Source organism: Podarcis cretensis (genome assembly GCF_951804945.1).
Source record: "Podarcis cretensis genome assembly, chromosome: 12".
In the NCBI taxonomy this organism is placed as follows: Eukaryota; Metazoa; Chordata; class Lepidosauria; order Squamata; family Lacertidae; genus Podarcis; species Podarcis cretensis.
In genome coordinates this window covers 32,862,962-32,875,103 of record NC_137181.1, presented here as the reverse complement: position 1 = coordinate 32,875,103, position 12,142 = coordinate 32,862,962, and the positions used below count along the sequence as shown (strand labels likewise).

Here is a 12,142-nt window from a genome sequence, read left to right as displayed (position 1 = left end):
CTTGATGTAATCCTTATACCATTATTTGCTGGCAAACTGCTGCCGCTGCTGTTCATAATCTGATTGGGCAGGCAGGAAAATCTCCCACTACATATACACCAGGGCCCTAAGCCAGTAGTAACCCTGTCACCTTACCCCATTTGCTTAATCTCTGTTGAGAATTCAAGTCCTGAATCTTTATATCTATATTGAATGGAATATATCTAAACAAATGTTCCATTGAAATTAGATATTTATGCTCTACTGATTCTAGGTCAATATATTGAATTGTTAAGAAGCAAAGGCATAAATGTGAGCTCATGCTGAAACTGTGATAAATTATCAAACTGGCTTCATTTTTCTTTTCTTTTCTGTTTTTCTTTACTTTTTTACTTTTAATAGGATAGTGTTTTCAGTTGCCACTGCTCTCTAGGGAGCCAAGATTGGAAAATACAAAGATGTAATGCTATTAACAGTTTGCAGGGGGCGGGGAGCAGATATGTGATATGGTATTTATTTAGAAAACAGGTCTACTTCTTTGGTTCAGGTCATTGAGGGTTCAAATAATTTCAGGAGAGGAAACAATAATAACGGCGAAGGAGTTATTTTCAAGGCTAACATTGTGTGAAGAACGATTTGGGAGAAAATATCCAATTTTTGTAACCTTCAGCCTTGAAATATAATGACATTAAGAGGGAATGGAGAATCTGTAGTCGATTTTTAGTTGCAAGGTTCAAAGTATCAAACTACTCTGAAAGCAGACAGTAACAAAGTAATATAATTGAGAGTGAAAGTTCAGACTGCCTCACTGGTAAGTTTAGAATTCAATATTCCTCCAGAGAGTTAACCTAAATGAGTAATTTGTCTGCTTGTTGGTTTAACAGACGTTATCACAGGTAGCTATTCTCATGAGAGTTGGCTACATTATCCTGACGCTCACCTCCATTGGATTCCTTATAGAGCAAAGGTAAGTAATTGAGCATTTCATTTCTGTATGTTTTATATTGCAAATGCAGCCTCTTGGGTTGTATTCAGAGTGTCACTTCAGTGAAAAGAAAGAGGATCCCGCTGGAAGGGAGGCAATTTTTCCCTGTTCTCCTTATGGGAACTCTAGGGTCGCCAACCCTTTGGAGCAGCTTTTCAGGTTGAAAGAGAAGGCAGTGAAGATAATCTCCCTAGCCCTTTTCTCCAGGAGGAGTGCTCCATGGGTGGAAATCCACTTATAGAGAGAGAGGATCCAAGCCCTTGATTGCCAAAATTGTTTCTTACAATACAAAAATGTGACAATGGTGGAGGTTTAGAATTCCTTTACAAAATGTGTATTAGTGCAGCCTAACCAATGGGCGGCTTTCCAACTATTCTGGGACTCCCAACCAATGCCAGCCAGCATTAACAACACTCTATTCTCTTTGTTCACAGTTTAACCTTATTTTGCTTCCCGTGTATCTCCTGACCTTGCTGCGGTTCAAAATGGTTGCCGTTTTCAGAGCCAGGAAAGAATTTCCCTGTATTGGCCAGTCTAGAAGTTTTGCCTTCCCCCTAGCAAAGCGTAACGACTTTTGGTGGTTAAAGGCATAGGGTGGAATCCTAGTCTTTAAGCATGGGGTGAAGTGGTGCATCGCCCAGTATTGATCCAGTGGTGTTTTCAGGGTATCCTGCTAAAGGGGTCTCAGTGGATGTCTTTGTCCTGAAGTCAAGCATGGGGCAGACAGTCCATAAGACTTCCAGCGGCGGCCTCAAGACGGCCAGCTCAGTAGATTAATTTCTTGGGGATGCCATAATCCTGGCACAACCTCCAGCAGGAGGCTAGAATGCATATGCACCCAATGCTTGAGCTAAAATTCCACCTACTTTTGTCATCAATAAAGTTGTGGCCATTTTTAATCCAGATTGTTGTTTGCCTGAGTTATTAATCATATATTATGACACTGACCCTGGAGGAGGGTGGCACTGTGACTGGGCCTGCAACTGATGTTTTAGAGGGGTAATTGTGATTCTTCTTTACTGCAAGGATACATGCCAATCAAACCCTGAGCTGGTGAACTAAAAATAGACCTTACTAATTTCAGTTCTTTATTTTTAGGCCTGAAGCTCCCTTCTTGGAATCTGTCCGCTGTTCCACTTTCCTTGCCCTGCACAAACTTGGTTACTTGAAAACTTACATTGCATTTCTGTCAGTGACATATGAGGTAAGGCAACTTAATTTATCATACAGTGCATATATTTATTTTAAGAATAAACTATATATGTTTCTGGGCCTCAGAGGTTTGCAATATTTAAAAAGTGCTTGCAAGCATAACAGAGTGTAGTGAGTACCATGAACCAGATATGATCCTATTTATTTTATTTTATATCCCACCTTTCTTCTGGCACAGGGCCCCAGCCAGCTCACAGCATTATTTAAAGCAGCTACAACTAAAAACACAATACCTACAAAGGTTAAAAAAAAAAAGCAACCCTATTAAAAACATCATTGAAAACACTTTAAACCATTTAAAAGCACACACATACAGGCACACAAAAGCACCAGACCCACCCTCTGAAGACACTTCCACAACAGCCAGTTAGTAGCCAAATGCCTGTTGAGTGTAAGGGGGCAGGGAGCCTTTGCCTGATGACAAAGGGAGAGCAGAGAGAGACCCAGGCTGGCCTTCCATGAAAGAGAGTTCCACAGTTTGGGAGCAAACACTGAGAAGGCCCTCTCTTGTGTCCTCACCAAATGTGTCTAAAGGTGGCAGGACGGAGAGAAAGGCCTTATCAGAATACAACAGTTGTATTTTACTTTGGCTTTAGCAGTAAGCACTCAAATGGTGTACAGATAACACTACTTACGAGATCTGAATGCAATATGATAGAGTCATAATTGCTCATGGTACATGTTGATCTTTCTCAACCTGCTGATTGATTTTGCTGGTTTTTATAATAACGCTTCAAAAATCCATTTGACCAGACATCATTTGCAAGACAGGAAAGGTGATTGTGTAGTTTGGACAGCAATAGTTCCATTGATTTTTATCTTCAAATATTAGAATCATCTGTATATATACTATTCTATAGCTTTGCTCATCTCTATAGTAGGAAGGACTGTCATACCCTGGGTATTGGTTGGGATGTACAGCTGTGTTTTCCTGTCAAATGTAAGAACCGCAAGCTACTCCATAGCCATGCCTACCCCCCATGCTGTATAAGATGTTGGAGGAAGGAAGTGATGGAAGGAAGCTCCCATGAAGCTTTGTGATAAAAAGCCTTGTCAGCACACCTAGATCTAAATAAATTCAAGTTGAGCTTGTAATATTAATTCTCTCTGTTATCTTTGCTAAAGAGAAAATCCAGCCATTGTGGACTAGTAAGATGGACTTTCTTGACAAGACAAGAGCCCTGGGGGTAATAATGCCCCTTGGAGAAAAGAAATCATAGTTGAACCTTACATTCAGTAGATTAAGTTAGTTTCCACTTAGGTGTGACAGAGTCATTACGGACTTTAGCCTTAGCTGGTGTGTGAGCTGGCTTCACCACCATCAACTAAAGATGATGATGTATGGTTCCAGATGCTCTGGCCAATTGACCGTAAAATTGCTCTGCATTTCTGGCAGTGCAGCCAAGTTAGAGCTTTTAAAATCTCAATGCCTGAAGCTCAGCGCCCACTGTTTGGAAGCTGCTCATTATTCTTCTCCTGCCCCCTGATCTGAGCAAAAGAGAGACTTCTGGAATCAATTAGAAATGTCTGCCCTTGATGAGATTTGCACGTGAGTTTGGAATTGTGAGGCTTTGATAGTGTCAGCCAACAGCTGCAGTTTCAGGTGGTAAAATCAAGAGAAGAATTTTTACAGGGCTTAATTACAATCAGTATATATTTATAACTAGTTGAGGGACACTAAAAAAAAGTGAAGTTCGAAACTGTCAAGCATATTGTTGAAGATGAGACTTCATTACTTCCATCACAGGAAAGTAAACAAAATGTTTGTTGGAAACTTGTGGTTGTGAGACTGTGTTGTGGCTGCAAGAAACTGGAAATGGTGTTTTCTGTAGTTCTTGCTGCAAAAGAAACATCTGGCAGTATTTATGTCATTCCTGTTTGACAAGTTGAGGCAATAATAAGCAGTGATACACATTTGTGTACAAGTGTAAAGTACAGTCTTTCTTAGATAAATATAATACAGTAATCCGAAAGTAACCCTTTCCCCTCCAAGGATCTATGTATTAAATGTATATATTTTAAACATGTTATATTTACAGGGTTGTATCCAACGCTGTCCATGCACTCCTCCTGCAGAACCCTTCATGCCCTCAAAATCTGCTCTGGAGGGTCGGGAACCTGCTGGAGCAGATTTTTCAGGGTGTGTTGGGGGCTGCAGGGGGAAGGACCAGAAAGGTGAAGTTCTGTTGCTTGGGTGGAAGTCCACTTGCGCAATATTGAATTTTGCCCACGGTAAATAACAGTTCATAGAAGCTGTTACTTTATGATCATCTGGATAATAATAATAATAATAAATAATAAATTATTTATATCCCGCCCTCCCCAGCCGAAGCCGGGCTCAGGGCGGCTAACAACAATAAAACAGTACAAAAATTATATTTACCTTTGTCTTCTACTGTGCTTGCATTTACTAAAATAAAAAGGAAATTATAATTATATCTGTATTTTGGAATACATTTTTTATCTATTTAAAATATGCAAACTTGACTTTGCTCAAGTGATGCTTTCATGTCGTGAAAAATTAACACCTATGCTTCACGTAACATTTTCAACTAGTAGTAAAAATTCTACAAATATGATCTGATTGTCAGACCACAACTGCAGTTATTAAGCAAGAGCTTATATATTTGCCTTGGTGGCCACCTTCTATCTTGAATAGAATGGAACTAAAAGTCTGTATAATTGTTTTAACTTCTACCCTACTTTCCAGCTGAAAACAATTTTTTAAAAATAAAGTGAAATAAAAATAAAAATCACTGAAGCAAGCTAGTTAAGTTTCACCGAATGTCTATCTGAACAACAACTAGAAAAGTATGGTGCTCATTCAAGAAGGCTAGGAGAGATGGTTTTTGTTGTGGGGGCCACTACAGAAAAGACAATGCTTCTCAACTGCAGTTTTTCCTTCTGTGGAGAAAAGGATTGGATATTTTTATCTGCAGCTTAAATTCACTGTACTTTTACATATGACTGTACACCTGACTGTGGTGCAAATTACAAATGACAGGCATGGGAGGTTCCTACCCAAGGGTCTTATAATCTAAAATAGACACAGGTAAGCAACTAGGGGTTGTGTGTGGGAGAGAGGGGAGAGGGAGAGGAAGCTATGGGTAGTCCAGGGAATACTTAAATTGCACGTATTTTGCTTTGTACAATAAGATATAGGGCGTAGCTGTTTCTCACGTTCATGCTGAATAAAGGAGAATCCAGGGTTCTTAACAGCTTGATTGTAGAAACTTCTGCACTAGCAGATATATAGCAAGTGGTGAAATAACTGCTGCACTATCATGATGTTAGTGTAGGGTTGATTTCCTATTTCACCCCTTCAAAATAGTACCCTAGGCTAATACTGGCAACAGCCATGATCACCCAGCATGATGTGGTTGTATCATGTGCAAGAGATCTTGATCCAGGCACAATTGCAATGAAGCAATACACTTTACTCTTTACTCTTGTTAGAGGAGGGAGGTACTGGCCATTTGTATGCTCTAGTGCAGGCATGGTCAGACTTGGCCCTCCAGATGTTTTGGGACTACTATTCTCATCATCCCTGATCACTGGTCCTGTTAGCTAGGGATGATGGGAGTTGTAGTCCCAAAACATCTGGAGGGCCAAGTTTGGCCATGCCTGCTCTGGTGACAACAATGCAGGGGGTCAAAAATACATGACAGAGATCACAAGAGAATTTGTGATCCTAAAGGTATTTCCTTTGGTGTCTCAGTGAATACACTGTTCCAACTTTCTGTTTGCCCTCAACTATGTGCATCAGTGGGGCTGGGCTGAATGTTCCATCACATATTCCTATTAGCATCCCATCATTCATACTTACACTTATGCCTGGAAAAAGATGTTCTGTAGGTCCAATTCCATTGTTTGCTTCTGATGTGGTAGAGTAACAGGTTATTTTACCTCATCAGCTTCATATGGTGACTATTATGGGTGCTTCTCTGTGTGATGACAGGTAGAATCTATCATTTCAGTCACCTTGTCTGTTATCATGATGTAGAAAGTACCACCTATCACCACATAGGGATGCTTGGTTGAGAATATTCACACTTGCCTTGTGATGGCTTTACCCCATCAAATGTGAACTGGACCATAGAGGGTAGTTCTGGATCATAGAGGGTAGTGAAACAAACCTTAATCAGATCTCATGTGCTCATTACGATATGAGGTTTGTAATATTAAAATGTAAAATGTCATTGCTGAAGCAGTGGGAACCTGAATAATAATTTTCACTTTAGTTTCATGATACCTGCTTTTTTTCCTCTTCTCTGCTTTAGAACACTTTCCTGGAATATTGGTTCTAATCTGTTTTTCTTTTAATTTTGGGTTTTTTTTATTTAAAAATGATTATTTTACTAGCACTACTAAGGAGTTTTAATTCAGCATTCTAATAGTTTTGAGACCTTCAGACCATTATATCTAAACAGAAAAATTTATTGCTTCCCTCCTTTAAGTTGATCCCAAAGTATAAATTGTGGCATGCCTTCTTTATTTATGCAGACCCCATGAAATAGATAACTTATGACTGTTCATCCTATTATTTCTTGACTAAAAGATTCATCATTTGTGAGGCTTTCAAGAGCTATTAATAGCCTCCAGTGTGTGCTATTACTGCCATCAAGTGTAATTATATCATTTTGCACATATAACTTTTCACATACTGTAATTTCCCAGGTATGACATCTCCCTTACGATTTCATCTTATGTGTGGTATTCAACTCATACTATTAAAACAATCCAGACTTTAAGTATTTTTGCTCTGTAGTATGTGGGAGGGGTGTACAGATGTATTGGATAGGAAAAATAGAGCTTGTATTTTAAAATAGGGAAATCTGGTTACTTTAATTCTGTTTCTCCCCAGCGAAAACATCCCACCTTAGTAATGAAGAACACAAAATTGTCAGGGAAAAAACCTCCTGAAAAACTAAAATTATTATCCAAAGACATTTTTCATCACTGTTAAGTCAGGCATGGAAAAAATATAAGAGTAGAAATGGACAACAAGGTAAATCATAATAAAGGAAACCAAGTTTATCTTACTAACCAATCCCTTTAAAAATGCCTATTTTGTTTGCAACTTAGTTCTCTAAAAAAATCACAAATTCTCACTGCTCGCTAAAGCTAAAGCCTAAGGCTGAGGCCTTCACCACAAGAAGGAGTTGCTTTGAAACTTAAATATAAGAAAAGCCTACTGAATCATAAAAGGTAAAGGTAAAGCCTGACCATTAGGTCCAGTCATGACCGACTCTGGGGTTGCGGCGCTCATCTTGCTTTATTGGCCGAGGGAGCTGGCGTACAGCTTCCGGGTCATGTGGCCAGAATGACTAAGCCGCTTCTGGCGAACCAGAGCAGCGCACGGAAATGCTGTTTACCTTCCCGCCGGAGTGGTACCTATTTATCTACTTGCACTTTGACCTGCTTTCGACCTGCTAGGTTGGCAGGAGCAGGGACCGAGCAACGGGAGCTCACCCCGTCGCAGGGATTCGAACCGGCGACCTTCTGATTGGCAAGTCCTAGGCTCTGTGGCCACCCGCGTCCCTTTTCTACTGAATCATACCAAAGGTTAAATCTAGTCCAGCATCCTGTTCTGAAAAGGGCCAGCCAAATGCTAGTGGGAAGGAGCTGCCAGCCAGCTCTGAGCACAACAGCACTCTCTGCAGTTTCAGCAACTGGTATTAAGAAGTGTACTGCCTTCGACAGTGGAGGTAGAATAATAGCCATCATGGTCAGTAGCCACGGATAGCCTTATCCTCCATGAATTTGTCTAATATTTTGAAGCCATCGCTGCCTCTTGTGGGGATGAATTCCATAGTTTAACGATGCATTGTGTGAATAAGTGCTTTCTTTTGTCTGAATCCTACAACATTCAGCTTCATTGGATGTCCATGAATTCTAATGTTATGAGAGAGAGAGAGGAAAGAAACCCCTTTTCTCTATCCCAGGCACCCCCAAACTCGGCCCTCCAGATGTTTTGGGACTACAACTCCCATCATCCCTAGCTAACAGGACCAGTGGTCAGGGAGGATGGGAATTGTAGTCCCAAAACATCTGGAGGGCCGAGTTTGGGGTTCCCAGCTCTATCCACTTTCTCCATGCCTTCTGTCATAACCTGCTATCATACTCTTACTCACCTTTTATCTGAACCAAAAAGCCCCAAGTTTTGTAACCTTTCCTCATAGTTTCTCCATCGCCTTGATCGTTTTGGTTGCCCTTTTCTGGGATGCTCCCAAGGAGGGCATAACTCTCCTTCAGAGGCATACAGTGGTACCTCGGGTTAAGTACTTAATTCGTTCCAGAGGTCCATTCTTAACCTGAAACTGTTCTTAACCTGAAGCACCACTTTAGCTAATGGGGCGTCCTGCAGCCGCCGCACTGCCAGAGCACAATTTCTGTTCTCATCCTGAAGCAAAGTTCTTAACCCGAGATACTATTTCTGGGTTAGTGGAGTCTGTAACCTGAAGCGTATGTAACCTGAAGCATATGTAACCCGAGGTACCACTGTACTCATTTTGATACTGGAGGTAATATATAGCCATCAAGACTATAGATACAGGGATTAGTTAAATATGGGGATAAGTGGCAAAATCGCCTAGCTCAGTTGATAGAGCGTGACACTCATAATCTCAGAGCCATGGGTTTGAGCCTCAGTTTGGACAAATGATTCCTGCTAGATTGGCCTAGATTATCTTTGTGGTATCTTCATTGTTAATCAAAGTTGAGTGGAAAGGTATTGGGTGTATCAACCCTTAGTAAGTAAGAGTCAATAAGAGTCAATAATTAATTGTCTAATAGTGCTGCAGACTGAGAGATGAGATATACTATAATGATTGCCTGTTGGACACCAACAGAAATTTAATTAAAAAATGCTTTGCATTTTCTTTCCCTCAGATCTGGATTCTCCATGACTGTAACAGTCCAATAGAATTAGAAATCAATGTAGCTTTTTTTTTTAGTTGTATTTATGAAAGTAAATACAGGGAAATCTCAGACTTTTTTTGCATTTGCATGCAGATCTATGCAAAACAATACTAGTTGATTTAATCTGGATAAGCTAGTTTTTTATTTTTTAAAAAAGTTAATTTATTAGCTACTTATTAGACATTGAAGCACCACCAGATGCATTGGGTTATTTTAAACATTTATTATAATGTTTTTCCTATGATGTGGACCCATTAAAATAGCTGTAGCGGTTTCTCTGTGGATTAGTAAAAAATATTTTGGAAATTCTTGCATTCAGTGTAGCCATCTATTTTAAGTAAAGAAAAGAAGGTTGTTAAGCTACCAGTGAGAAGTGTGAATATTGTGATTGGCCACTGTGCCTAAACCTGTGGACAGGTATAATGCAGAGTGTAAATGAATTGCTACTGTATAACCTTAAAACTGCAGATGTGGAAGCTAAAATAATATTTAACTATTCATGGTATAATGAATTCTTGCTTGGCGGCTGGCATTCAAAGTCTATTTGAAAGGTACTGTTGGCCTGAGATGCAAGTGATTTGGCAGAGGTCTTGCCTAATATATATTCTCAGAGCCTGTCTGCGCAAGGATGCTGGCAGTTTTAGTGTGATTTCTATTCCAGGAGACAAGTTTCTGTCCAAGGCAACATATGAGTGACCAAATACTTTCCAGTGGAATCTGGGCACTGTAAAATTTCCGGAACTAAGCCGAAAGATTGCAGAGCTTGCTAAACTCTCCCCCCGCCCCCTTGCATACCAGTGTGATGGTGAAATATTTCCAGCTGGAGTACACTGTGGTGAAAGGCTGTAAATTGAACAGATTATTTATCTTGTTATATTTTACTGGTGTTTTAAATAGCAGTATAGCGTTGCTAATCAACTATAGTTTTTTATTATTATTATCATTACAACACTATGACAAACGGCATCTACAATACCATAAAACACATCTTACCTCTCAGTCTTTTGTAGAAAATCATCATCAGCAATATATGTAAAGGCAAAGGCATCAAATCACTTCCCATCAAACCAGCAATCCTCAGACCAAACCAGATGTAAATGGAAAATTTTCCTTAAGAAATCAATTAAGAATGGGATGGTTTTTGCTAGTTTACTTATCTTCCCTCAAGCATTTTCAAATCTGTTTTACAAATGTAGAGTCTACCCTTTTTGACAGGCTGTTTAAATGTAAAAGCAACTATATTTCCATCTCCATTTTTTTATACGAAAAAACAGACTTTTCATTATGATGCATGACACTTTGGGCTAAATTAGAGCCAGCGGTTACTGTTGGGCTGTTCTTGCTCTTCGTGAGTTTTGAGTACATTAGGGTTCTATAAATTATAGCAATTTTGTACCATTGTTTAACACAGCACACATGGAAAACACAGCACGGTTGAGTTGTAATTCAGCTTTAATGATGCAACACTTGGTTCCAGTCAATTGTTAGAAGGCTGTGGTAGTGTTACTTTAGTGCTTCAGACGTTGCATGTTCCATAACAATTACAGCCCAGCTTTCAGTAATGGCTGCTGGCGGATTATCCACATGTGAAGTCATAGCAATTTTGAAAAAGAAGTAATAAAAATGCACCTGCCTTGTAGTGGAAAATGAGACTTTAACATCTTTGCTTTGAAGTTGGGTGAAGTCTGTGGTATTAACTAACAGATACTGGTATTATGATGCAGTAATCCAGCCCCTCAGGGGAGTGCAGGGATTTGTAATACAAAAAAGCTGCTATTTTCTAGTCACCATGACAATCTGAACGAAGAATGGAAATAATGAGGTGATGATAAAAACTAGAAGGGTGTTAGCTATAAAGTTGGGAATATGTGGAAAAATCACTTACATTTTGTACATTTTAGTTTAGGTGGCCAGTCCAGGGAATCAGAGAATTTGTTTTTGTCATTGGGCCTGTTTGCAAATCTGAAACTTGTAAACATATGATGTAGCAGTCTTGCTAAAGGTAAGCAGCTCTTTGCCTGGTAGGTTCCTGGACGGCAGACTGACTTGGAACCCCATGTACACTTCACTGAGCTCAGGAGGCAGGGGAAGCAGGATATTAATGTAATAAATAAGCATAGTTGCAAATACATAAATTGGGAACCTCTTTAAGGCAAGCTTCATTTTATACAATGAATAGTATAGGCTGCTTTACACAAATAAAGGCTATTTTGTTTGTTAATGTGTACCAAATTCTTGGGCCTTAATCTGCAGTATCTTCATGCAGAGTAGTTCTTCACAGGCCTAGGGGCACTGAGCCCATGGCCAGTGGGGGCCAAGACATGACAAGAGGCAATAATCACAGGACAAACATATAGGGATCATTGATTACAGATGTCAGTAGATTTTGGCATAGGCATTGGGTGTATATCCTGATTCCTGAATCATCCAGCATGTCTGATGGTTGATTGTTTGACAGGTCAGTCCTGGGTTAAGGATTGTCCTATAATGTATATGATATTGGGGTGACCCCTCCAAGACTACAATGTTTTGAGAGTACTGTGGCCTGTCAGCCCCCACCTGAGTATCTGGACAGAAGCACCTTGCCCTGGACCCCATTCCTTAAAGTGGTGCATGGGGCTCTCAACACACACACCCCACTCCACCTTGACTGAGGATCCAACCCAATGCTTTATCTGTCAGCAAGTTGTGACAATTGCTATGAGGTAGTCAAAAAACCCAGACAGGACCAATTTGTCTGGAGTCAAATTTTTGCCTGGCCCTGAGTACTTCAGACTGATCTTTCGATAGCAAGGTCTTAAGCATGACCTGCCTGCTCACCTTTGGGCAGAGCCATGACATGTGGGAGGGTGAGAAACCCAATGCCAAGTGAACTGCCAAGTAGGTGCAGCCTTTTTTATGCTTAGGGAGTGGACCAGAGGGAATCCAGGGAAATGAAATATTCCCTCTGGTCTGCTCCCTAAGCCATGCTCCCAGTCACCCATGATTGTCTGCGGGCAGCCAGTGGAGGAGGAAGAGACATTCTCCCCCTTTCACAGAGGGATC

The 12,142-nt window shown here is 40.2% G+C and overlaps 1 protein-coding gene across 1 annotated transcript in view; it reads left to right on the top strand.

Annotated features, from left to right (window-relative positions):
• The window catches only part of AGMO (alkylglycerol monooxygenase), a 118,286-nt gene that overhangs the window by 69,169 nt on the left and 36,975 nt on the right, over nucleotides 1-12,142 (top strand). The window contains exons 11-12 of the mRNA XM_079947938.1: nucleotides 864-946; nucleotides 2,063-2,168. Coding sequence (XP_079804064.1) covers nucleotides 864-946; nucleotides 2,063-2,168 — 189 coding nt within the window. The remainder of the gene's footprint in view (nucleotides 1-863; nucleotides 947-2,062; nucleotides 2,169-12,142) is intronic.